Source organism: Colletes gigas, unplaced genomic scaffold (assembly GCF_013123115.1).
Source record: "Colletes gigas isolate AHSC1104 unplaced genomic scaffold, ASM1312311v1 Colletes_gigas_Sc00012, whole genome shotgun sequence".
Lineage (NCBI taxonomy): Eukaryota > Metazoa > Arthropoda > Insecta > Hymenoptera > Colletidae > Colletes > Colletes gigas.
This window is the reverse complement of record NW_025106641.1, coordinates 5,130,277-5,158,187: the sequence shown is the minus strand read 5'-3', so window position 1 is coordinate 5,158,187 and position 27,911 is coordinate 5,130,277. Positions and strand designations below refer to the sequence as shown.

General features: G+C 43.2%; 1 protein-coding gene across 3 annotated transcripts; it reads right to left on the bottom strand.

Annotated features, from left to right (window-relative positions):
• Positions 1-5,128: 5,128 nt before the first annotated feature.
• LOC122398662 lies at positions 5,129-23,955 on the bottom strand. Of its 3 annotated transcripts, none has more exons than XM_043398744.1 (8): positions 23,848-23,955; positions 15,951-16,112; positions 14,633-14,818; positions 12,805-13,112; positions 11,217-11,818; positions 10,620-10,931; positions 9,308-9,412; positions 5,129-7,835 (listed from the first exon to the last, which is right to left on the bottom strand). In XM_043398744.1, exons 2-8 carry the CDS (start codon positions 16,048-16,050, stop codon positions 7,040-7,042), a joined length of 2,409 nt encoding a protein of 802 aa, XP_043254679.1. In that variant the 5' UTR covers positions 16,051-16,112; positions 23,848-23,955; the 3' UTR covers positions 5,129-7,039. The 3 variants fall into 3 exon arrangements, with proteins under 3 accessions (XP_043254679.1, XP_043254678.1, XP_043254680.1); XM_043398743.1 differs by lacking the exon at positions 23,848-23,955 and adding an exon at positions 21,401-21,904; XM_043398745.1 differs by lacking the exon at positions 23,848-23,955 and adding an exon at positions 21,401-21,904 and having other exon boundaries at positions 5,129-7,538.
• Between the last annotated feature and the right edge of the window lie 3,956 nt (positions 23,956-27,911).

Sequence of the window (27,911 nt, the reverse complement as noted above, 5' to 3'; positions counted from 1 at the left end):
CCCCCATCCCTCGTCAACAACTTAGAGCCCGACCTTTCTATCTCCCAGCCACCCTTCTTCGAGGGGATTCACTTTCTCGAAGTACAGCTTTCCTAAACCGTGATGCGTCTCTTCAACCGACATCACGCTCGAGGAGATTCCGACGATCTGAATTATGCACTAAATTTAATGGAACACGAACTTCACCCTTGTTTAATTTACAATTACGCGATGTCGGGTATCCCCAGCTGCCGGCGCTGAAAGCGACACCATGCTTCTATAATATTTTGGAAAATGGATTTCCGATGTATGCAGCGCTTACCTGATCTCGCGAAATTTTTAATGTACCCTCAAACTGGATCCCCGTAACGTTTCCGGACGTTAACAAAGCCACTTGGCTGTCGCGAGCGTCTCTTCTAAAGTAAATTTGACACTAACAATACCAAACTTTCTTCTTTTTAATGGACTATCCAAAAGGAGTAGCGGATTTAAAATGAAGTTTGAAAATTCATTAAAGATTTCATCGACTCGAGAGATAAGGTCTTCTTTTGAAAAATAACGTATCAATTAATACGTTAAATCGCGCGAGGTTCCGCGTGGAAAATAGAAATTATAGCGCGAGCGTGGAATAAAAGTATCGTTGCAATAGAATACGAAATAGAGCGGTTCATTTTTGAACAATTCATACGGAAAACGACGACGAAAGCCGTATAGCACGAGGCTGTTATCACATTCTCGGCGCAGGGTGGATAAGAATGGCGCGGAAGGTGGGCGGTATTCCTTAACCTCTAACCGGTTGAACCGCAATGTAAAATGCATTCGCGAGCATGTTGCGCCGCGAGTACGTAAAGCGTATTCATGAATGACCCGATGTCTCGTACGATCGTGCCGGATATCCCTAGGACAACGCGGATATCGCGTAATGGCGCGTGAATTATAGTAACCGGGCCTCTATCTTCGAAAAATACACGGCAACTACCGCCCGGGACGCTGTATTTTCGACCACATTAACGGAACTTCCGTTATCGTGGCCGTGCAGAATCGCGATTATCTCGAGCGTGTATTACGGCCCTGTACTTTCGACGATTCGTATTTCCCGCGCCTGGGAACGAAAATGGCGAGAAACGGAGGACTTTAGAACGAGCTTCGCGAAATTGCTACCTGCACGAGGTGTTCCGCGAAACACTTTCGCGCCAGATAATATTCGACGCTCGGTTCTCGGGAATAATAGGAACGGAAAAAATGGCGAAATCGAAGTTTTTCCTCGTCTGGTACTGGAATTAAATTGCACTCGTCTCTGCAGCAGAGATCGATATTGAATAAAAGATAAACGTTCGTTGCTTGTTGAATAAAAATTTACACGCCGCCTTTAGCGCGTCAAATTATTGTTTGGAAATCAAGTATCGCAGCCGATAATTATTTGGAATAGCGCAAATGGAGTTCGTTTAAATCTATTTCGAACGGAATCGTTGCAGTTGTCAGGGGTCGTAATTGTTTGATCTCAGGCCAGGAATAACGTTAACGATGTGCAGTATCGCGTGCAGGAATTTACGGTCGCAATGATATTAGCGCGAAATTGACGCAATTAAAATGCAAAGCACATTTCGCAAGAGTAAATGAGGTACAAATAAACGATTACGAACGAAAAAGGGAAGGGCAGAAGAACGGAAAAGGGAATTGCATTCATCATTTGGCCGGCTGCTGGCAAATATAAATTCCCGGGCTCGCCGGGAAGCTTTCGCCGGTTGAGAAATTAAAAAAAAAAGGCATATGTCATGAATATTCATACGTTAATGCAGCATGCGTAATGATGAGAAAGTTGTTCCCTCTCGTAACCGTAAAATATACAGGGTGTACCAATAAAAACTATATGGACGTATCAGAATTTCAGAAATGAAATTAATCGTTATCAAATCCGCGAGTCTTTAAAAACTATTAACGTTTATGAAACTCGGTTGCTCGTATTTCATACACCGCGAATTAATCGAACCGAGCAAAATACGAAATTTTCATCGTCGACGAGAGATCGGTGCTCGATAAATTAAGTAGAAAAGAACCAATTAAGGGGTGGGGAAAAAAATAAAAATCGTTGATCACGCGACGAGATGAACAATCGGTCTTGCGTACGATGCAATCGGCTCGCGTACTTCGAACGCTCGCGACTTTCGCGGCGTTAAAGTAATCCTTGCAGCACGCGACCGCGATCGAACGAAAGCTCACGCGATGCTTCCCTTTCCGATTTTCTTTCTTTTTTCTCGTTTTTTTTTTTTTTTTTGCTCCTAACCTGTTTCGCTCCGACGATTAGCTGGCTTCGTGGCTGGCCCGATAGGACGCAATTTGCCGCCGACCGCGTGATTCCGTCGCGACCTCGGCTTCCCACTTCCTCCGCGGAGCTTTTTGCACCACCGACGCTGCGATCGACCTCCGTCGAGCTTTTGGAATCTGAGTCCACGTCCATTTCAGAACGTTAAAGCTAACTCGACGTTTACAGAGAATTCGGAGGAGTTGTAAATAAATATTTTCTTTGCGAAGAGAAGCTTTGCGTTCGCGTGGATTAGGGTTATGGGATCGATTGCATCGCATGAACTATGCAACACAAAGTTGCAACGAGAAAAAAAAAAACTGTAGCGAAAGGAGGGATTTTCCGTGGAGGTTATTTGGTTTTTCAATCTCGAAAATCAATATTTTCGTTGCTATCAGATTGCATATTTTTATCTACGTTCAAAATTTTTTATTTTTCGAACAAAATGGAAAATCAAATTCCAGGTTAATTGAATTTCTTCACCGACGATCCACCCATATTTCCGTAAACAATGAAAATATTTGCACGCTTCGAAATCGACGCAACAAAAATATAACTGAGGAGGAATCTCCTTTCGTAGAGACTCCTCCGTTGAACAATGATTCATCGTTTTAATATGTTTTTCCTCCTGTGCTCGTGATAAAGGGCGCCGTCCGGGCGCGAAAGCTTCAAAAAGTGTTGCCCCGTTGCATCATTTTTCAATGGCCAGTGTGGCGGTTGCCGGTCAAAAATTTTGACGCGATAAAAGTGACGAGGCGCACAGATTCATACATATATTCAAGCAAAACGAGTTACGAGCAATGTCACTCCCGTTTTGCAAAAACACGCTCCCCGCTTCTCATAATTTATGGCTTGAATTTCAAAATAGCGCATCTACATTTTTCAGCCGCGGTTGCCGCGGTTTTTGCGCGCACGATCGCCCCGAGAACGATGAAAATAACGTGGAAGGGGCATTGGTAATGTTTTCTGACGATGCGACGCTCGGATGCATTGTAGCATCGATATAACGACGCCGGCATTTGTCTAGGATATGCGTTTTCGCGAAAACAAACTTGGGAAAACAGCACTCCCAAGAATTTATGGGAAACTGTCTCTGCATAAAAAAAAGCACGTTAACAACGAGAAAATCTCTAAACTTGAATGGTAATGGCAAGCTCAAACTAAAAAATGCATAATAGTTTTATTCAATCCATCACTTTCTTTAAGCAGGCAAAGATTAACGAGAAATTAACTAGCGAAAAAAAATAAGAATCCGAGAACTCGAATGTTAATGAGCAAGGAATCTGAAAGCTCGATTGTTACCGGACGAAGACATTGTTCAACCAGACTTGCCACCGTTTTTACGCCCAAGATCGTTACGGGAGTACTAAAAACAAACGCGGAAATAGCGTCGGTAACGTTTCGTGAAGCTGCAGCAACGCTCCATTGAATTCTCTGGGTCGATGAACCCATTTGATAGTGGGTGTAGCTGCAACCTCGGTTGTCTATCATAATCATTTTCACGGAATCAGACTTGAAAGGGTAAACTAAGCAGGTACAAGAAATAATAATCATCACCCGCCGTTCTTGGCAAATCAAAACACATTCTACGTATAGGAATTAATAAGACATTGTCTGCTTATTTTTCAATATGCAAAAGAAATGTATTTCTTCGTCGAGTTTATCTTTGGAACTGCTACCGGATACTTAATGCCTCGTTACAGGCGTTTCTATACACTTTATAAAACTTAACCTCGATCTAGGAGACCTAGACTTCGTCAACAGAAATTCAACACGAGATTTGTCGTTAACACATACTTGTTTAGCTCCTTAAGTACTTATTCGTCTATCGAGTTCCTAATGGAGAATCAACTGGTCCACTCGAGACTACTCTCGAATCAACTTTTATTTCTTTTTTGGTTCAATTTGTGCCGCAGAAACGTTTAAACAAAATAATGTTTACGAAGAGAACTTTGCTATTGTAAACAACAATATTCGGACGCTATAGCGAGAGTATCGCATGTACCTTTCGCGATACGGAAATCCTTTACGCATTGCATTTCTTCCCACGTTTAACCAAACACTCTTACGCTTACGCTATCTAGCCTTAATCGTTTCTATCAATACGACGCTCTTATAAAAATACTCAATGAAAGAACTAACTCTAACCTCCAAATAATAATAGAACGAAACAGAACTTTTATTCTCGCTCGTAGGAAAGGGCGTGTAAAATGAAAGACCGGAAACCGCAGAGTCCCAGAGTCCCGGCGACGCGATTTCGTCTCTGGAAGCCTACATTCAACCGGGTTCTCGCGTCCTCTGTTCAAGTACAATAGATATAATATATTTCATATAATAACGTAAACAAGATAGTGGTTTTTGTACAAATATCCCTTATATAAAAATCATGCTCGCCCGGCCTGAACGCGTTACAGCAGCCGCGTGGCCCGATCCTCATTCTCTCTTAGCTACAGGGTTCGTTCCAAATTTTGGCTGGGACCATTCGAATAATTCACAGATATTCAAATTCTACAAATATTCTAGATAAACTTCGAACATTTAAATTGGTCGAGTACTATTAATATCGTTAGCTTCGATTTTGAAAACGAACAATGAACTTAATACTTGATCGATGCAGAAAATATTTGAACGATATTGGAATTGTATTCACGGAGTATTCGAATTCCGAAAAATTCGAGGAACGGTCCCAGAACTGTGCCAAACACCTCCCACGACTCGTGAACGACTCCATTGATCGAAAAACGAAAAGCAACCCTTACGAAATTACAGATGGACGATGGACAAAATGCACAAGACATCGACTAGAGACGATCATCGAATTAGCATCGTTAGTTTGCGGTTTGTATCTTTACATGAAAATATCGTCACGGTGCGTTTAGCTTTGTGTTTCCCGCCTCTACTTACAATTTAGTCGTTATCGTGACGGGACCTAGGTTCGAACAAACGTGATTGAGAGCCCGCGAGGAGACGCGTATCAAGGTACTTTCGATTAGTCGTTTCTTATTCTAATGGTTTCGCTGCTTTATTTTTTACTCTTAGTTACTTAAAGCTAGCATTCTCCCTTCGGTGACGTAATTCGTTTCTGTTATCGACCACGACCGTCATTCTCTGCGAAATACTTTTCTATCTATCGGTTTCGTTGGTTCCGGCGAAATGTCTCTCCTATCACTCGGCTTTCTCAACGTCGGATTCGGATTCGGATTCGACCGAATCGACGCTCTGTGAGCAACGTCGGCGTTTCACCGCGATTAGAAATCGGTTAAAGATCACTTGTCAGAGATTCACTAGCGGAAACGTGGTCCAGAGTCCTAGAAACACTAAAGTTTTTCCCCCAAAAAAACCGAGCCTCGTCTCGTTGAATTAGTTCCTCGAAAGCATGAAAGGGACTCCGATGCAATGGAACGTACCAAATACCCTGAATCCAGAAATTTTTAAGCGGTGGACGTCGAAGGACGCCTCAAGAATCGGACTGGAATTCGAGTAATTTAGTATTCGAATATTTCGTAGGTATTGGATTTCTATTTGAAGTATTCAAGTATCAGAAATGCATCCAATGGACAAAATATTCGAGTACTCAAGTATTCGAACACAAAAGAATGCAACGAGTAGTCCCAACCCTCAAGAATCAATTAACTAAGAATTCACCCACAATTTACACAACATCACAAACTTCGACAAAATTCTTCCTCGAGAACTTTGTCATCCCCTTTGGAAGAACTAAAATTATCACCGATCGAAGATGAGTAACACGTATCGACTAGGGCTCGACTAGTCGAATTTTTCTTCATTCGAATATTTGACTATTCGAATATTATTCTAATTATTTTGTTCGTAGTATCTCACTCGTGTGATGTGGTATGTTGTTATGGTGGTAATAAAGTATCGTTTCATATTAAATTGTTTTAGTATGTATGAAAATATTAATGTAGTTTAATATAATAGTGAATGTATCAAAAATAAAAAATAAAATCAAATTAACCAAAAGTAAAAACTTTTTTTCTTGATTGCAACAATCTTCCACTGTTCATTTCAAAATGAATAGATTGTATTTTTGTACTGATATCGATCAGAAATCAGTTCAAAAGTATCAAAGATGATACTAAATGCTTTAGATTTTGACAGCTTTCGATATCTCTTATTAAGTATCTTTGTATCGAATTGCTGGAATATCATTAATATTTGTGATATCCGTTTCTATCATATGTGTTGCTATTCGAATAGTAGTATTCGAATGCCAAAATATTTGAATACTTCGAATACTCAGAAGTCGAAATAATGATATTCGACTATTTCATTAATTGAATAATGATGTCCAATATTCATTATTCCACTAATAGCATTCGAACATTCAAATACTTGAACAATGGTATTCGAATACTCTACTCTAATGGTAAATTATTTATAATAATATTGAAATACTCGGATACCCGAATAGTGATATTTGTCTACCCAAATATTCGAATTCTGAACAACCTGAACTACGGTACTCGAATACTCAGATATTCTTATACCGAAATATTCAAATATTATAATACTCAGGTATTTGAATATTAATATATTTGAATACTCAGTCGCTCGAATAACGATATCAGACTACTCGAATATTCGAACAATAATATACCGAGACATTCGAGTACCTATATTCAACTTCGAGAACTCCCAGCCCTAGTTTCGACGTCCACCTTGCCCGATGGCCCAAAATGGCTACGCCCCCAGAAATCGGTAGAACAATTTGCGCGTAGCGGCGTTCACCAGGTGTTATCTGTGATAACCATAACTTGGGCTGGTGAACACGGTAGCCTTGAGCGTGATGGAGGAGACCTGCGACAGAGGACGATCCTTGGACGCGCAGGTCTTCAGGAACCTCTTACGAGTACCGTGTCTCCAGAGCTTGTGAAGCGCGAGGGAGGCCTTGGTGTGATAGGGTCGACAGATCGAACCCCTGGCCGGGGAGTCTACGGGGCACAGACGACACCTGAGCAACCTTTGACCTGTCGATCGGTATCGACACCTATTCCTGAGCTCGTTGATCCTGACAGCCGCCTTCTCGTGTTTGGTCGCGTCATCCTGCCTCTCGTCCTGCGGGTCGAGCTCTAAACCGGTCAGGTCGTCGTCCTCGAACTCTTGGGTACACGTCACCTTCCTCGGTTGGCTCTGCTTCCTCGATCGCCTCTCATTGGGTTTGCTCTGGCTGTTCGCTGCCCAGGGACACTCCGACTCCACGGTGGACCGGTATTCCTGGAGCATGGCTCGGAAGCTGCACGCAAAATCACGATTAAGTATAGTAGCAGTGTCTGGCAGTGATCCGGCGCTGCAACCGCGTTCGTCGGGCTGCTCGTGGCCGACGTCGAACTGCCCGTGAACTGGCCGCGACGGGAGGTCGTGGTCGCGACCCAAGCCGCGACTAGCACACTCGGGGTCGTCGATGACGGTGTCGTGGTCGGGGTCTTGGTCGTTGACGTCGTCGCGACGTACACCGCTCGACCGCCTCTCCTCTTCCAATGTCGGGTACGCCATTGTCGCTGCAGTTGCAGGGGAGTTTACCATCTCGTGGCTGCAACCACCGCGGCACTGTTCCATAAGTTACGTTCGCGTCATTTTTCTGCCAATCGACACCCGTGCGACGGTACGTTTCGAAGATAGACAGATAGATAGAGATACAGAAACAACACGTGGAACAACAACGGTGTGAATAAAATAAGCGAGGGCCACGCGGAGGACTGTGTCCATCTGACGTGCACGTGTATTGTATTTTTTTTTTTTGTTTTTTGACAGGGCCACGCGTGTCCTGGGCAACATCGAAAGCAAACAAACGAAGCGTGCACGTGCGCGAACGGAAAAGAAAAACGTTCAACCAAAAAATGACGCTGCAACGTAACAGAAAATTGGAGAGGAGGGGAGGAGAGGCGGGTGACGAGCGACTTCAGCCGGCAGGTCGTGAGTGTTATCGAATGACCAATTTCAGAACGATGAGGCTTTAATGGAAATATCGAAACTTACGATTGGGATAAGCTTGCGTTAACTGTTAGGAGGCTAAGTCAATGTTTCTCAATCTTCGTTTTTTTTTGAGTGGTCAAAGGAAAACTATCGATGGATCTTCTGGAAAAATTCTCTTCGTATACTTATACAGGGATGACTATTGTTCCCTGTGTTCGAGCTGGTTCAAGAAATAATTGAAATAAAAATTCATTCGACAACCAAACTGGAGTCACGAGTTTTTTTGAAATAGTGCCAGATTTTAATAAAATTATTATATAGAATAAATATAATGTACAATACCATGATCTACTTCGCCAATTGCAGTATCATAACCATCTGAAAGGGTTTCCAAGATAATCTGTATTTAAAATTCTGTTCTTCGTTTAATACCTTTTAGGAAAATATTGTTTAGATCTGCCTTAAACAATTTTTTAAAGGATACATACCCTACCATAAATTTATTAGAAGGTTTGTAGAAAGTTAACGCAAAATCACCAAAATCGTTATTCCTTAACAAGTTCTTTCGCATGGTTTAATCTAACCAAATTCAGTCCGCGACCTGCTGTTGATCAACATCGACCCAACAAGATGAATGATCAAATTAAAAAAAAAAAAGCGCGGGAATCGCACTCGCAACTTAAAAGCACGCGAAGCGATATTATCATAACGGTGATAAAGTAATTCATTTTCGTTCCTGACAATCATCACCGGCAACTTGACACTTCGATATAGCGAAACACAAATAAACGAACCACTGATGGATCTATCCACCGATTAATTTTGCGTCGCGTTCACGAAAACAATTCCTTCGCCCTATTTTCATTTATTCGGTTATTCCAATTCGAATATTCGACAGAAAAGTGTTTTGTTTTGTATTTGTAGGCCATCCAGCATCACAACCCCCCCCTCGTGCCAATAAAATTCGAATCTATCGTTTGTGGAAGATGATTTCAGTGGTTGATAGACGTGTGTACGAAAGTGTCAATTGCAGTGAACAAAATAAAAGCAAATAAGTAGCACGGGCAACGGGGACGTCAGGATACTTACCCGAGTATCGTTGTCGGTGGTATCACGGTGGTAGCAGGTGCGATCGCTGGGGCTGGTGCTGGAAAAACTGGCGGACCAGGTGGCGGCCTGCCTCCTCCCGCGGGGCTATAAATTTGACAATTAACGATAAATGAGTGCCCTCGTAATTCATCGACCCGCCACGATACGACTCTGATCTTCAAGTTCGCGAAAAATGACCCATTTAACGAAATATTTCCAGAAAACTTGAAGCAACTGTGAGACATCGTAACCAATTCCGCCTCGAAAATTCCACAACAAACTTGTATCGGGTAAAATAATTCCGAACGCAATTTGATATCGGTAAACGCTAATGTAATTTCTACGCTCGACGAATATTTACTCGTCGCAAACAATGGCGCGTAATTCAGTTGCGAAATAGAATATACCGAAACAAACCGATTCGTCTCAAAATCGAGCCTCGATCGACCGCCCGTTTCTCGATCCCCGATTATTTATCGGGCTCGTCACGCGCGACGGTAAATTTGCCCGACAGAAATGATTTCGTTTAAACTGTACTAACGAGAAAGAGAAACATGCGGCAGTGCCGGTCCCGGATTGAAGTTTAAATCCAGCGACCGCTCGTTACACGGCGTTTGCTCGCGCGCGGAAAAAGTAACGGGTAGGATTAGTCGTGCGATCGACTTCCAATTAAATCGTTTTAATGAATTTCCGGGACGCGACGTTGTTGGAACCGCGTCAGCCTGCGCGAATGGCCAAACCGCGGCCAGCTAAACCAAACACGACGCGCGGACGAAATTTACGGGACGTCGTAGCGCGGAAACTGTTCGATTCGACTTCAATTAACGGCTCCTCCCGAGAAAAATGTTACGAATTGGAAGGGTTGTTTCGTCGACGAGTTTCGTTATCCTGTCGCTGGTACGGTTTTCGAACGATTACGACCAACGGATGACAGGTCAAAGTTGCCAGACACTGTCCAATTTGTACGACGGGGATTTTCGACGGTCTTTGAAACAAGAAATAACTAATTTGTACAGCGAGCGCGACGCAACCGAAAAAATCGTTGGAAACATGTTACTCTTTGTGGTTGTATATTCTTGTGAGTGACTGAGTAACTTGAATTTTATTATTTCAAAAAATACTCCACAAAATATTTAAATTTAGTTTATGACTATAGAGAAACACAACCCAACTAGCAATAAATAATCGAGTAATCGAGTCTCCTAAATCAATCGATATTTTCACATTGGAAATTCATAAAATATTCTACCTGAACCAAAGTCGTATTGCGGAATAAGGCGTTAGGTTGGGAAAGAAAGAAAAAAATCCTTACTGCAAGGGTTGCTGATGGCGATTATTGGGTGGCGGCGCAACCTGTGCCGTGGAGGCTGCAGGTGCGTTCGCGCTGCTCACACGATGCACATGCAGCTGATGCATCTGCAGCTGTGCCGCATCTTCGCCGAGGAAGGAGCACCTCGAGCATTGCCGCCTGTTGTGCACTTTCAGCACGTGTGTTGCTAGACGTTCAGCGCGTGCAGCTTTGTACTCGCAGAGGGTGCACGCGAAGGGCTTCAAATGAGTGTTGAGGTGTCGTTTCAGGCACCAGTTGTCCACGCCGCTCCAGGAACAGTAGCAACAAGTATACCTGAAAAACATAAATGCCTCAGTCGAAAACTCTGATCCCCTCTAAATGTCAGTTCCCTATGAAGCGTGTTGAAACTATATTACAATATCTTTTTATCATAGATCGATCATTACAACCTCCTTCAATTTTTAGATACAACTAATTGCAGAGAGCTCAGAAGTTTTATAGTTTGCTCTGCAAACTAGCAAGTTCTTGTTTCGATACCACTTACCAGTTCAATAAATTTCCTGATTAAATTAAATATCTGATTCAAGGAAGAACAACATCTTCCACGAGAAGTCTCACCTTCGCTCTTGAGCTCCCTTGGAACTACCCTTCAGATGACTCTTGCTGTTGCACCCCCCGTTCTGCACCCTCCTTCCCGTAGCACAGTTGGTAGCTTCCGGTTGCATGATGCTAGGAACGGGCATGGACGTGGCTTGATAGATTCCAGCCGCGGTGGCCGTGGTCCCGTTTCCGGGATTCGGCTGCAACTGGAAACTCTTGCTATCGTTAAATCCGGAAGTGTAGCTCGTGTGCTGTTGTTGCTGCTGTTGCTGTTGTTGTTGCTGCTGCTGCTGCTGTTGCCCGTTCGAGTTCGCGTTTCCGGTTGCCCCGGTGCCCGGTTCCTGCTTCAGAAGCTTGGGCGTGCTGGATCCAGCGAGTCTGCGTATCCTGGACAGCTCGTAATTGTGCTCACGATGCATCCTCAGGAAATGTTTCTTCACATGGTCGGCGCGATTGAACGGTTTGTAGCAGATGTAACAATGGAATGGCTTTTCCTCTCGGTGGATGTTCTCGTGGCGGGTGTAGAGATCGCGACGATCGGTGCCATAAGGGCAGTATGGACAGGTATACCGTTTCACGTTCACGGACACCGCGGCTGACGTCGGCATTGTCGCTGTGCTCTGGAATATTGCAATATTATTTACTCTACGCTGCGTGTCATATCGCGGCAGAGGATTAATTTGAATAGTTGTAGCAATACAGTGTTTCGTATTGAATAGCAAACTGGACAATTAAATTTGTAATTAGTAACGTCGAAGGGCTGGACCTGTTTAGCTTCTATTCGTGCACACGTTATTACAGATAGAATTGCATCGTGTTTGTATTCTTGTCGCATTAGAATACGATTTAATTAATTCGCGTTGAAACGATCGTATCTTATTGTAACAGGAATACAAGAACGAAACAATTCAATTTGCAGCTGATAATGCGAGATGGCTTTGCACCAAAGCCCTTTGAACGTGACATCAAATAATACTTCGTTGTTCTAGGAGTTAAACGTATACATTACGAAATTTGCTTGCCTCGAAGCAAAGTACAATATTCAAATTTTTACATTTTAAGTGAACTTTAAATATATCGCTACGATCTATTCGAATTAATATCGTTCATTGTTTCGGACGGATCGTTAATTACACCTACAGGTATTCGACTATAGTGGAGAACAGCATTGTAAGCGCCTGCAGAGTCAGATGTACTTTGATTCGCAATGTACTTCTTGTGATCAGTATCTTCTACAATACAAGAAATTAAGAACATCAAAGTATGAAATTTTAACAAATACATAAAATTGGTACTACTGTAGAATTGCTACTTGAAATAATTTATTATTTATTCTGAATGAAATTTATCTAGCTCTGTATGAGGTTTCAGTCACATTGCTGATCTTCACTATAGCTTCGTTAACAGAAAAAATATATTAACTTTAACTGCCAGGTCCAAAAGAATTAATGAGAGAAATTCTTCCAAAAGTGGCAAAAATTGGTCACTGGACTATCCTAATAAAATGGATAATATTGACATAACTACTAATTTCTCAAGGTCTGAAAAGTCTAAATTCATTAGTCTACGTCTAATTTCTTAGATATAATTTCTTTATAAGTTATACCTGATGCAAATGTTGCGGGGCAGGGGAGGACGGCAACTCCTGCAGGAGGAAGGTCGACGTAACCGGTAATAAAGCGGCAGGAACAGTTTGTGTTTCCTGCGTTCGCCTGGATGGCGGGGCGACTCGCTCGGCGCGCTCCCGTAACCTCTCCAGATACGAAATCACGTCGTCGATTTTCAGCTCGGACTGCAGGTAGTCCTTGTGCGGCGAGTAGTGTCTGTTTCTGCTGTCGTCGGCGAGAATCCTCGATGAATGAAGTTCCATAAAATGCTCGGCCACGTCGCGTGGCCCGCCGCCCATTACGTCGCCTAAACAACAATGATACGCGTCAATTTACACAGGTAGAATTTTGGAAACTTGAGATCGTCTATCGAGTCACCGACAAGCGTGTCACCTACCATGTTTACATCGACGCTGTCTCAGCGAGACTGACGATGACTCACCTAAGATGACGTCAACGTTTGCGGAATAATAAGAAAAATGTGAATTCTTTCGCTGGGGTTCGAATCTTCGTAGGAAAAGAAATCGAAAAGTCCCCTGACACTTTACAATCTGATGCTTCGTTAGAGAGATATCGATAATTAAAGTTACAACTTCCAGCGTGCGCCACTTGTTTACCGATCGCGCGTCTGCGCGTGCGCCTACGATCACACGCGATGATCGCTCGAAAACTTCATCCGCCTATATCCTGGCAACGAAGCATCAGATCGTAAAACTGAAAAGGACTTTTCGTTTCGCATCGATACGAAGAATTGATCCTCGATGTTTAGTTTGAAATTGTGTTTATATAATATTTAGTTACAGCTTTTGTATATTAGTTACGGACAGAAATTTAGAATACAGGCGTAATAATTCGTTTGCTTAGATGAATTCGAAAGGAAACGAATCGAATGGACATCTTTAACAGTGTCAACAGTCCTCGAACGCGACACGTTCGCAACACAAAGGCAGTAATCTGTCAGCTTAGGGATAGCTAGGGTCGAGAACCACGCCAAACAGTTCTCGTCGCAAGCGGGCATTATTTTTTGCGACAGTTTCCCTGTTTACAATGCCAGCAGAATCCTTAAATCGACTCTCTGTCACGAAACGCTGGAAATTACCCGGCCAAACGCTGGAAATTACCCGGCCAAACGCTCGGCACGGGACAATAAAACTGCCTTTGTGTTGGAAAAGGACCCGCGCAGTTTAGCGAGGCTACGTTTCGTTATTGTTTACGTCTTCAATTCCGTCTCAATTTAGACCTCCCACCGCCCCGGGTCCTTTCGTGCCTGCTGACCCGTTATTCCGACGCTATTCGTTCCCGTCGTCTCTACAACGTTGTTATAATAATTACTTCGAGCGTCCTGCTCCCGATTCGGGAAAAACTCAAAGTCGGGGCACAAACCGTTATAACTGGTTGCCTTTGTCGCGAAAAGTGGCTCGAATTAATTCGATTCACGGCCAAACGAGATCTATTCATCGTCGTGCTTTGTCGACAAAGCGTGGAAAATTGACGGAGATGTTTGGATACGTTTTAACATTTAAATTTAAAATAATTTGAAGCCACCGCACTGTAAAATACGGCGACTCGCATTAATATTCGATCAGGGTACTCTAAAAAGAATAAATTACAATTTTTTTGTGCGCCATTATTGCTTCGTTTATAATCGTAATATGCACAATATTTTAAATTTATTTCTGAATGACAGAAACATCTTTTAAAACTCCCTAATGATGAAGACAGAAACGTGTATGAATGTTATGTTTAAATTTTCTTTACAATTTTTCTTTGAGAATGAATTGAATAGAATGTAAAAAAAGAATTGCTTGGTAAAGAAAGAATACTAACCGCATTCATAACATCTCCATGTAGTTTTCCCCGAATGATAAGCCGCGATTCTGCTTCCATCGGTTCCTTTAAGCGGCTCCTCTTCGCACGTCCAGTTTCCATCGTCGCTTCCGTCGGTTCCGTTTCCGGTATCGTCGTCGTTCTTGTACGACACGGACGTTTCGAACTCGTTCTGCACGCTCGATGCTGCGTCAAGCGAAAATAGTGAATTGTTTTTTTTACTTATCTCCATTTAATCGATAATATTATTCCCCATATTTTCTTACAAAAAAAGAAAATAAAAAAGCTCGATATTCCCCAGCAATTTTTATTCCCATTTTCATGGAAAGAAAATTAGTTTGTTGTTGGGAGGAGAGGCTTTGCTCGGAGCATATCGATTTCAATTAATTTCTGGAATCCCGATGACCTACTTCGAAAAAAACTATTTAAATATTCTCCTAAATTTAAATTTCATTAGCAGTTGCATTGCCTTTATTATGATGTACGCGATGCCACAGTATCACATCCGAAATGTATTTTACTTAGAAGCACTTCAATTCTGCAGAAATATTATTTTGTAATTAACGTCGTCCTAGGATATCATCGCATTCAGCACTGATGAATATGAAATTATAATATTATTTCAGAAAGCGCGAGGTAATTTACATCCAACGGTGCCTTAATTCTACAAAATATTATCTTTTAATTACTACCCGGTGGTACTTATACCATTTTACCACTGTATTCTTTAAATAATGCCCGCAAAGCGCCAACATTATGACGTGAAAGCTGGATTATTTAGGAACTGTTTATACTGAAAACGACCACGTTAAGGTAAATGTTTCAGGCGTCTATGAATTGCTCGTGAATATACGGTGTTCTCATTATTATTACAGAATATTTACCCTGTAAGCGAAACGTGTATAAAAATGATGAAAAATAAATATTTAGAATTCTCCTTCACAGAATATTAATATTAAATATACTCTGCTCGATGAATTTCAATAGTAATTTAATTAACATTTTTCAGATTGAATTTAAGTGGAATAATTCCACGCGCAGAATAATGAAAGTGTTCTAAATAAAAATATTCTGTAAATCCGAAAAATGAAATATTAATACGAAAATTAGCGGATATTTAAACTCAACAAGTTTAATATTAAAAATAGTAAATAAATACGCAATCGTACAATTATCTGCTTGTATTTTATAATGTATGTCCACGATTTAAAGCAAGATAGATTATTTACTATTTACCATTTGAAACAGTGCATTATTAATTACCTGAACGAATGGTCTTTACATTTATTCAAATAAATAGATTAAGTAATGATCTTACTTCGATGATCAGGATCTTCCCCATACAGTTTCCTGGTTATTTCCTTGAACATGTCTTCATAGCAGTCCAGCCTGCTAATTCCCGTGCCGCTGCCCTCCATTTTTGAAGTTCCCAGCGGTCACAAACTATCCACGGAACAATGAGCCCTCCCCGTTCGTCTACCTGCGTAAGAAGTTCCAACTTTAAGTCGGGTTGCAACTAATAATCCACGAAACCCTCCCCCCTCGTTCTGTTTCCCAAACGTTTCTACGCTTCCGACCTAAACTTTACAAACCGTTCGCGCCGTTTCTCTTCCCCGTGTATATTCTTTTCGCTTGCTCAAGAACGCAACCCTTCCTGCGGGGTAATTGGGGCTGAATCGATGAAAGGGTCGACCCTAATTGGGTCATCGAATCTTAATTAAATCTTTCCAAGGCGGTACGCTTCCGCGATTTAACTTTTCCTCTCGGGTTAAACGACTGATTTGCATAAGTAGAGACATCCGGACCCGATTGTTATCCACCCTTATTAGTTGTTAGGTAATATAGACGCACGGCCCCGGGGGTGTGAGAAGTTTCCCAATAAGAGACGCTCAAGTATTATTGTTTTGTCATGGAAGTGGACAAAACTCAAACAGCTTTTGTCTGAAATATTTTTTGAGAATTAATTACGCCCCCTTGAAAAGACTTTCAGGAAAATCAAGGGAATAAATATCCAACACTGTTTTATCCACTACGAATTTAAAGCAATTCGTACAAAAATAAGATTTCCCTCGCGTAGCGCTCCCGTTTCGCTGAAAGCATCGAAAAAACGTAATGGCGTTAAATTGTTTATTTAGTAGCTACGCTTTCGGAGGACGAATATAAGTATTGCATCTCAGGTATCGAGCCTCGAGGGTCTCGACGGAGTGCATTATCGTGTAAATTCGTTTGGATTTACGTCCCAGTTCCGAATGAAGTCGATCCCCGCGCGGGATTATGACGTTATCGGAGCGTGGCGCGCGAAATATTGTTTCCCCGCGGTAGTTCAATTTTTCGAAACTACGAGACGCGTCGAAGCAATGGTAAAAAATAATGGACGGTATTTAATCGGCCGGATATCGTTGCTTCGGGAAATAATGGAAAATTTCCAGCCGCCGCGGCGTATTTTTATATTTATATTTACGCATCGATCTTCCGCCACAACGGAACAACCATTTCGACGCGAACTTCTTACGAGTTCTCGGTACGCTTCTCTGCAATCTCTGCTCGCTTCATTGACTCCTCCCCCTTCCTAACCCCCTTCAATCCATCCACGTTCTTATCTTCTATACATTCAGCTGCGACTCGCTGAAACATCTTGCGCTCAGAGGCGACGCTCCAATTCCAAACCGATGCACCGCAAGAATTGATTCGTCGTAACGGTAAATACCGAAAACAATCCGTAACGCCCGACTCTGAACTCGGGGGATCGCGTAAACGCTTGCAGGAATGTGCAACCCCGTGAAACAGGATCGGGAATCGAGTCGCGTATAAACGACGTTTCGCGTCTACTTTCTCTGACTCTTCCCACTTTACTTTAGAACGTGTGCAGCGCTTTAGTTTCATGTATAAGTAAAGATAAAAAAAAGTTCCTTGGGTTAAATTTAATAATAGCCTACTGGTGGATCTCGACCCTTACGCTGAGGATACAGTGTCACTGCAATTTGCTCTATATTACAATTTAATAATGCAAACTTATTATACACGATCCCTGACCTTGTTAGAGTCTTTTATTTTGTCCCAAAGAAATAAAGAATTCGGAACAGAGATTTTTCCAGGCGCAAACGCGGCTTAAGGGTAGCCGTCGATCCTGGAAAAGCATTTCTCGCGACGACAGGAACTCGCAGCGACGCGAAACTCGGTATCGGAGGCGTTAACGAGATTCTCCGCTGGAGTGGCGCGATGGGATTAGAATCAGGGTTGTTACAGACCGTTTAGAGGCACCGATCGACGGTACGGATCTTCAATTAGGCCCTCGGAAATCATGTACGCTGGCGCCGAGTAATTATTATGCGCGCTGGATGCGCCCTTGCACCCTGGAGACGATCGTTCCTCCGACACTGGTGGTAACGGGACTTTGATCGGAACTCAAAAGACGCCTGATTAAGCCAAACACCGAGTTAGAATAATTTGAAGATATTCAAGATTGGTTGAAACCAGTTCCTGGGGGGGAATTTTGATTGCAAAGGTTTTCTAAGAAAATGTAAATTTTTAAAAAATTCCGATTCGACGGGATCGACGACAACGTTGAGCAGAGTTGACGTCTAATTAAAATTTTCACCTTCCTGTCACGACCATGTGGGTAACGACTCTTCGCGAGAAGTTTGGGTGTACGTTCGATGTTGGGAGAGCACTCGGGGCGACACGGCGTCCTTTTAAAAGGGAATCGCGGGAACGAAGAAGGAACGGCGGAACAATTACGGATATTTCTCGAGGATCTCGAGAAACTCGATCGAAGTTAAGGCCACTTTGTAATTCACTTGAGCGTGAGCAGTCGCGACTCGTCTCTCGATTCGCGTCTTCGTGAAAAGACCGGAGGGGTGAAAAATCCAGGCTTGATTGTGCTACAAAGCGTTAAATATTCATGAACGGGAAATCTTTCGCCTTTGGACCGTGGTACAATTTAGTGGCTCGCTGAAAAGTGGTATCGATTTTCACTTGGAACTTGAACAAGAGCGCACCGTTTCCTACACAGCAGCATTTGCACGACAGAGTGGTGCTTCGTTCTCGCGATACCACGGGAAGTATTTCTTTCAAGTTATTGCTACTGACCTTTCTCAAATGGGATTATAGAAAACGAAGAAATTCATCGACATTCTCGGTTGAAATCTATATTGACCCATTGACTTTCGCTCAGCGGACTCAGGGATCGATTTTGACCCATTGACAACAATAATAAAAGCAACACGAGCTTATCAAAGTGCTTTACTATAGCCACAGCTGTGAAAAGATTTATTTTTAATCTCTGAGGACGATTTATTTCTTTAACAATAAACGTATTCACGTGGTCACCTAATCTCTGACCAAATATTCCTGAAGAGTTCTATGTTAAAAAATATTCTAAAAATCGTTTTCCCAAATTCCGGAGGTCGTAAACAACCTCTTAACGATCTTCGTGATTAACATTCAAGAATCGTCGATGTTAGTTACTCGATTACGCGCATTCAACGTAATCCCGAACGTAATTATCTAAAACACGATCACCCTACGCCAATTCCATCCCCTAGCTGGAACAAACATTGGGGTGAATTCAGTGGAAGGGATACTAGAAACCGATCGAGAATCCTGTACATGTTCTGTATTGACAATCCATGTAAGAAAATTAAATATTTTTCAACGTTTTGAAACAGTTTGTAAAATAACAACGTTACTTTTAAATGATATAGATAAAAAATAAAAGAATATTACCTGGGACCTATAAAATGATGGGCTATTAAAATTTTATATGCCAGAACTATTCAAAATTTTACCACCTGTTAGAATATACGTTTTGTATACCATTGCAAACCACTTATCTCGAGCACAGAATTTTTGTCTTTTATGCTGTCTCACAAGAAGTTTGGAAACTACTTATTTATAAGAAGTAACAATATACGTGGTTAACGATGCTAACGCGTATATTAACTGAATATAAATCGCCACGATTCTACACTAACGTGCTTAAAAGGGTCTCTTAAGTCTGAAAACTGTCTGCATTTTCGAACCCTAAAATGACTGCCAGGGAGGGTGAAAGAAACCGACCACATGGTTTACTATAGCAAGCTTGAAACTCGAATCTATCGCTCACCCAGGCTGTTCCAATCAAGTCAAATATCCAGACGCTGCAACAGATTTCTTCTCTCCAAATCTAATTCAAATAGCTACCAATGCTTCTAATAATTAACTCGATCCACGTACATTAATAATATTAAACAACGAATAAAAGATAAACAAGTAAGAATGTATCTCTAATCTTTTAAAATTCTTTCCAAGAGGGTGAATCATTGGGTGATGCATCGATCATAAACACAAAGCAACCCTGATTAGCTCTGTTTCGAATAAAGGAGCAAAATGTTTAATTCGGTTCCTAATTATCCGAGCAAAGCTCTCTATAACGGGTCAGCAATTTTTCCCTGATTTCTGCCCCTCGGCTCCATCGAAATCCACGTGCACCACTCTAATCGGTTTCTATTCGGTTACGCCGCTCGTCGAAGCGAAAGGGTTAATCATTACCAGTTTCTATCTGTTCCAGTCAATCCTGACAAAAAGCTACTCGGTTAACCAGTTGATTCGGCCCCGTTGGACGCGCATCGAGCCTCGATCTCCGCCCCCACGAGGCCGTGTGGATTGATTTCGATCTCGGCGACGACGTAACACGGTTTTTCGGCGGGGTGCCGTCCGGAATGAGGAAGAAGGCTGCGCGTATTGATCGGACGTCGGGAATGGAAAACGTGGAGGGAGATGGCAACCCCAGCCTGCCAACAAGTACCGTTAGGGGTGAGCAAGAGAGTTCGCTACGTGGAAGGGGTTAACAGCGACGAAATAAATCAATATTACCCCTCCGACAGCGAACGAGCGATCGAGGACGCGTCCTGCGGAGGCGACAGATGGCGGAGAGGGTGGCGACCCCAGGCGTGCTCGGCTTCTGCGTCGGTTGAGCACCCCTGTCTCCGAAGAAACCAACTACCCAGGAGGGGTGATGCGGGTGGCCAGAGCAGGGAGGGCAGGGCCGACTTTGCGTGGATGCCCGGCGTCGGGGCGCTTCGAAAAATTAAGAAACTCGATAAAGAAGAGAGCAAAACGCAGCTTTTGGGGAAAACAGATCGAGCGATCTAGAAGCTACATCTTCGGTTTGACTGAGATTTAAAGATGGATGAACAATATAGTCCTCTGACAAAAAGTTGCCAGACTTCTGCTGGCTGTACGACACAAAACGAACGCTAAGAATGCAAATTTCTTATCCAAACAAAACCTCCGATCGGCGGAGTAACCGGTAAAGGACATTACAAAACGAACGTGCAAAGATTTCAGCCGTTCGATCGATCGAACGTCACGGATCCGCGTATTGGTAAAATAAAATGCCCACCTGTGTCCGAAATTGGAAATCCCATAGGGCGCCCGTGGCACGAGCGTCGTCCCTGAGGGAGGGACGTGAGCGCAGCTCGAGGGAACGTAACGAAGAAAAAAGAGAAAGAAGGGGAGGGGGGAGAGAGATAGACATTGAACGCAAAAGAGCGATGGTGGGGGAGTCGCTGCGTGGGGGTAAACGACGTGTGGAGGGGGAAGCCAGAGAAGGCGCGCGCAGTGTGCCATTCAAATTCATCCGGAAATTATTACCGACTGACCAAGGACGCTGGCCACGCGCGCGCGCAGTCGCGTGCACGTATACGCGCCCACGTAGCGGCGTATTCGGAAACGTTTCGCGCGATGAGCGGTCGTACACTCTCGGAAGGCGGTTTCGCGCGGACTCACGAGTGTTTCGTCGTCTATCGTCTGCGATCCGTTCGTCCATTCCTCGCGTCCAATACCGCTGTTGCACCGGGCCGCGGAGGATCGCGGTACTTTGCGGGCCCGCGGCGAACGACGACACGCGGGAACGGGCAGGAAGCCGCCGTGGCACGCACACGCGGCATCTCGTAGCCCTGTGCACGAGGAGGCAGGCGCGAATCCACTCGCGATAACGGGACGCGTACACTCGCGGCGACGGCCGATCGACGTTGTTCACCGAGCGTCGAATGCACACGTCACTGTGCTCCGTTCTACCCGTCTCTCTCTAGACCGTGCCCGATACGCGCGCCGCGTCGCAGTCACTCGCGTCGCGTGGGCCGTCGCGACGTCGTATCCCATCGATTCGGTTTCTCTTTTGCAGCGCGGCCAGCGAGGAGGCTCCAGGGCACACCGGTGTCGGCGGAAGCCAGCAAACCGTGGACGATCCACGGTGATCGGTGACAGCGGCACCGACCGCGACGAGAACATCGGAGAGTGGAGGAAAGAAAGGATGACGTTGGAGAAAGAGAGAGGGTCCGAGAGTCGGGGGCCGTGGTAGGAAAAATCGTGGCAGCGCGCGAGAGACGGACACCGAGAGACGCGCACACCGTGGACGCTGGACGATGATACACTGTCTTGGGTACTCACCGGGTTCTTGGACGGCGACGACGACCGCCTGGCGAGCCTCAACGGGGAAATTCGTTGTTCGAGAAAACGTCGGTTGCTGGTTCGGTTGCAGGTTGTTTCCTCGACGGCAGTCGGGTGGCGAGTGGGTGGGCAGGCGGGGTGGCAGGCGGACAGAAGTGGGTGGCGCGGGTGGGTTGGGAGCAGCGGCGTGTGGGTGGTGGGAGTGGGGTGAGGGAACCCAATACCACCCTCCTCGCCCATTCAATCCTGCAGTATTAGGGGGAGCAGTCGAGCCTGTTCCCGACCCTCCCTCCCTCCCACCCTTGCCTCCCTCCCTCCCTCTACACACATCCAGCGGGCAGGAACGTCTACGACGAGGACGATGCCGACGACGGACGGCTGCGAGCGTGCGTGAGACTACGCTCGTCACGGTGTGCGTAGGCCCTGTCTTCCTTCGTCACGCACACAACGGCCGAGCAGCGGCTAAACCTCCCTGCACGTGTTCACGATGCAGCCTGCCGAGGGGCGGATTCGGTGCCTGCCGAGGGGCAGGGAGAGAGGGGAATTTACAGAGGCCCTTCGAGGTCCTCGCCGAGGGAACCGTTCCACGGAAGGGTCTGCGGAAACTTTCTGGGTCTTCGCAGGCCCCCTCCTCCCCTCCACTCCACTCTCCTCTCTCTCTCTCTCTCTCTTTCTCTGTTGAACGTATTTTTGGACGACGCGTCGCTCGTCTTGGACGGGGGGTGACGGAAGTCGTGAGCGGAATAGAGCATGTTCGAGTCTTGTAAGAGAAATCGATCGTGGAATCGTTTTTGAATCGAGATACAGTGGACTCGCCGAGTAACGACACGCTCTATCCCCCAGGGTGTCGTTCGATCTGTTCGTCGTTGAGAAAATTCTTTTTCAGAGTAGAAACAACGAGGATAAATAAGAAACAGAGAGATCGAGGAAATGCAATTTTATCGAGCACCGATGGAAAGAATAGAAACATTCTCGATGATACTAGTTATTAAGTTTTAGATATGTTATTTTAAAATTTAGAACCTGCTCGCAACTGAACATTTTATTTTAAAAAACGAAGAATATTAATCATATGCTCCTGGTCGATGGAATTTTAAAATATAGCAACTTTAATTGTGAAATATTGAATATTGCCCAATCATATGCTTCATGAAATTAGTTTTGCAATAGCATTTAAAATTCTGAGCAACCCTCTGATCCATTGGTTGAATGAGAATGATGACATTGGATGGTAAGTAACGCGTACGAATGTTTTCGCGATCAAAAATTAATTTGATGAAAAGTATTTAATGAAAAAGTAGCACATTTAGGATTTGGACTTCTATTTTATTGCGTAAATTATTTAGAACCGATACTTGTATCACATTTTCCACAATTTTCAATATTGTTTGTGTTTTTCTTACATAGAGGTACATATTTCCTTCTTCAGTATGCTCCAATTAACGCAATTATGCATTCACGTATGCATAATATTAGGTCAATGTTTTTCCAAGTAGAGGGCGCGAAGAAAAATTGCTAATGCAGGAAGATATGAATAACATCTATGTATAGTAATATATTGATCAACAGAATTGGAGTCGAAAAATTCTAACTGTATCGTAATAAAAACTGCATGAAACTAACCGAGTTCTAAATCGATTGAATACATTTAAAATAAAGTCGAAATTGGGCATCGTTCTCAGTAAGATTTATTATCCAAGAAACGTTATAAATTAGGCAAATAAACTGTATAGATTTGTTAACCAGCCCTGATGCTTAAATGTAAAATACATGTACCTACATACCTCGATTATTTTATCCTTCGTCATAGAGAAGATTCGAAAGCGACAACACGAGAATTGCGAAGTGTCTGAATATTTCTTAATATTGACGATTTTACATATCTCATTGCCAGCTCCTTACTGAGAGGCGACTTGAAAGAAAACTTGGATGGCAAACGCGTATTGTCAACAGACTACGGGTTAGGTATATTTCGACGTTAGTGGTAGTTTGGGTGTTTACAAAAATTCTCGACGCAAGGCCTTGCGATTTCGGTACAATGACGAAATTCCACAAAAACTTTCCAAAGTGATTGAAACGACGTGGTCGTGGAAAAAAAAAACATACTGCGACACGTGACAATTTACAATAGTGCATAATAAAATACATATATTCCGAAATGATATCTAATTATTCATCTGACCCCATCATTCAAGTTTAAATTATAGAATTACAACAGAAAACATCTAAGCTTTAATTTCTTTTTGCAATTAATTGAAAAGATAAAAATCTCAATGGAAGAGCAAATAAATGCAAGAATAATAGGAAATTAAATTAGAAGAATTGAGTTTCAAAGAGTCGAGCTGTGAGTCGATATTGAGTTTTTCGAGGCTTTCTATTTATAGGAAAATTCGATATCTGGGGCGAAGGATCGATCATTGTTACACGAACCGCGTGAGAATTATCTTTTCTTCGATTCTCTCTCACCAAAGTTTCAGGTTTCGATTAGTCATTCGTCGTATCTCGCGATGATTCACCAGGTAGAACACGAAGGACTAAAACGAGAGACCGATCTACCGTGAAATTACAAAGAAACCTTCGATTACGAGTGACAATATTAATGGGTTGGTCGCTACTGAAAGGCTGTCTAATTCCAAGTAACAAAGAATCGTATTGTTCTCTCGTCCTAGGGCTCGTCGTGGAAATTTCACAGGAGAGCTTATGGCGTCGCAATTGTGTTTCTCTACGAATTGCAGGTAACTGCATTGCCACATGAAAAGGAAACGACGCTTGTATCCTCGTCGGCATTTTCTGCTGCTCGCTGAGCTTGATCTGGACGAAACCAGATGCCAGCAGCTACGATTCGAAATGATCGACGCAACTTTATCATGCAAGTCGTGATCGATCATACAAATAAAATTCTATCTTTCCAAAAATTGCAAAATTTTCAAACGATTTCGACTTGCACGAACTTAAATCGGATTGCACAGTTTTGGAATTTTTGTCTGTTAGTTCGTATCGAGTTATTAAACCACCGCTATTTTATTATTTATATAACAATCGAACAAGCTAGGCTATTTATCATTGCACATTTGCACAATTATCTTCATTACACGAATATTTTTTTTTAATACAATTTTTAACTGTTACGCTCTTTCTGCGCGTCATTGTATTCGACCAACGCATATTACTATCCGTACATCCATCATTTAAGCCCTACGTTAATAGATTAGAAAGAAGGCGCGACAACCATTTATTAAAAGATAAATGCGGCCGTAAGAACTGGAGGTTTTGAATGCCTTCGGCGAGCAAACGCTTTGCAATATCGTCCGCGTCGGTTGCAGATATTTTGCACGTGTCTGCACAGGTACACAGTTCGCTATAAATAAATGAAAGGCAAGTACATCCTAAGGACGGTAAGGGCAGCCAGCGTTGCGTAAAAGATGACGCATACCGACGTACGGGCGTGCGTAAACGCGCAGGAAAATTTATGGAACGCGTGTAAGTTCCTTGTGACGATAAAAGGGCGCGTAAAATTGGGAGGATCGATCGAACGGCGCTTTTAGCGGACCGTGTAATAAATGTAAGGCACGTTTAAGTAATTAAAAAAACCTGGCGACGTCGTTACAGAACGGCTCCCGCTATTAATTAGAACGCATCGAATTTTTTCGCTTTTAATAGCCGAGGCCTCAACTAGAGGGGAAAGATAATTAATTTTCGTTTCTTTGATTCCAAAATTTGTGTATTTTATTATATCAAAATAAAAAATTAAGTTCAAATTTTATTTCGATATAATTCAATACCAAAGTTTAGATTTTTCTAATATACCACGCTTGAAGATATTAACTAACACTCATACCGACTCATACACGGAGAATTTCTGTTTTCAGTGACACATTTATTTGTTCCTTTTACTCGTTGTTTTTTATTTGGAGATCTTCGGGAAATGAAACGACGAAGACGTGGTTGGAGAAGAAAGTGTCTCGGGATCGAAGTTTTCAGGAACGATAAGACTAACCTTATCGACGTCAAGGCTCGACGTCATAGTGTGTTGCACGTGGTACGAGTCATTGCTTATTATTCTCACGCAGATCACGAGGAATACTATTGCGCGTGAACCACGCGAGAAACGGCACCTGTTACCGTTCTCTGTAGCAAAACATCCTCTATTTACTAAGTGCAAATATTCCTGCAAGTATACTGTACATCGAGAAAAGAACAACAGCAGCCTTGTTACGAGTTACAAAAATTTTTGAAATAGGAAATCGCGTTAACACAGCTAATGTTCTTCAAAATACCATTTAAGTTATGTGGATCATTTATTCCAATAATTAAAAATCTGTGTGTTTATGACTTCTACTATTTTTAACCGATACAAGTAATTTTAGAAGACAATTTTACCCCTTCCTTATTGACATGTTAGGACAACGAAATTAGTGAAACGGAGATCTTCTGTTAGCGAATTAATTATTTATTCATAGCACACGGTCTGTATACTGTATGAAGACTCGACGAAGTTCTCAAGGAAGTGGATCGAAACGTCATCGTGTCACGTAAATAATTAATCACATTCGAACAGAATCCGTTTCACTAATTTTGTTGTTTCAACGTATTAACGTAGGGAGGAAATTGTCTTCTAAAATTACTCGTTTTGGTTAAAAATAGCAGGAATCACACACAGATTATTCGATAAAGAATCTGATACTTAATTACTGGGCAACCAAAAGTTGTATCATATACATTGTTGGTAAACTGGACAATATTGCAGTTGCGAGTAAAAAAGTTAAAAAATAATTCTCTAAGAGATGGAAATGTTGTGCAGGTCTTGTTGCCTGGGCTGCTTGTTCCTCAGATTTAAATCCGTTGGATTTTTATTTTTAGGGCACTTAAAAACATTTGTTTACTCGGCACCCATTGCCAGCGTTGAAATGCTTCGGCAACGTACAGGAAAAGATTACCAACGAATCCGATAAAATACCTAGAAATATAATAGAGCATAACGCGTAGGTTGAAAGTAGCCGTTTGGAGGACAAAATGCATAAATTTCTTGTGGAATAAAATAACATCGATCGAGAGAATTATAAATTCGACCCCTCCTGACCACCCTCCGATCTAAAAAAGTATGATAAAACCTTAGCAAAACGCGTAAACAAAATGACCTACTAACAATGCATGGACACACCTATTTTCCAATTTCCAACACCTGGGTTGATACTGTCGGGGATTTAGAGGGATGTGAATCGAGAATTAAATTAAATTTGGGTTATTGAAAATAAAATGGCGAAGTTGACTTTGCGTTAAGATTAAGGGACGAAGATTATTTTAATAAAACCAGCCTGCACGGACCCAACGGCAAAAAAGAACGAATCTCTGAAGCAGAGAGGACGGGTGTAAACAAAATAACATCGATCGAGGATATCTTGGCAAGATGGAGGAACCGTTTGCCAGCAACGAAGACACGAGACCCAACAACGCGTAAAACCTCGCGAAAATCATCGACGTATCGTCTCATTGACGCTCCCCGTCTTTCTCTTTCGTAACCGATGTTCACGGCGTCTCTGTTTGTCGGCGACGTCGAGCGTCCATCGGCGGGTCGTTCGCACGCAGGATCGCGAAGCATGGCGGGCATCGGTCGCCTGGGCTGCGCGGGCGTCGGCGTGGTCGTTTCACGGCGGCGTTGGCGGCGCGGCGGGTAGGTTCGCGTCGCGGCGCCTCGCGTCAGCGTCGCTGGGACCGTCGACGGAGGCCAACAGTGGTGGCCAACGCATCGCGCGAGCCGCGTAAATCCGCCATATTGGCCGCGAGGGCACGGCTCTCCGCCGCGACGAGAGATCGGTCGGTGATCGAAGGGGGTTGGGGAACGAGGGCG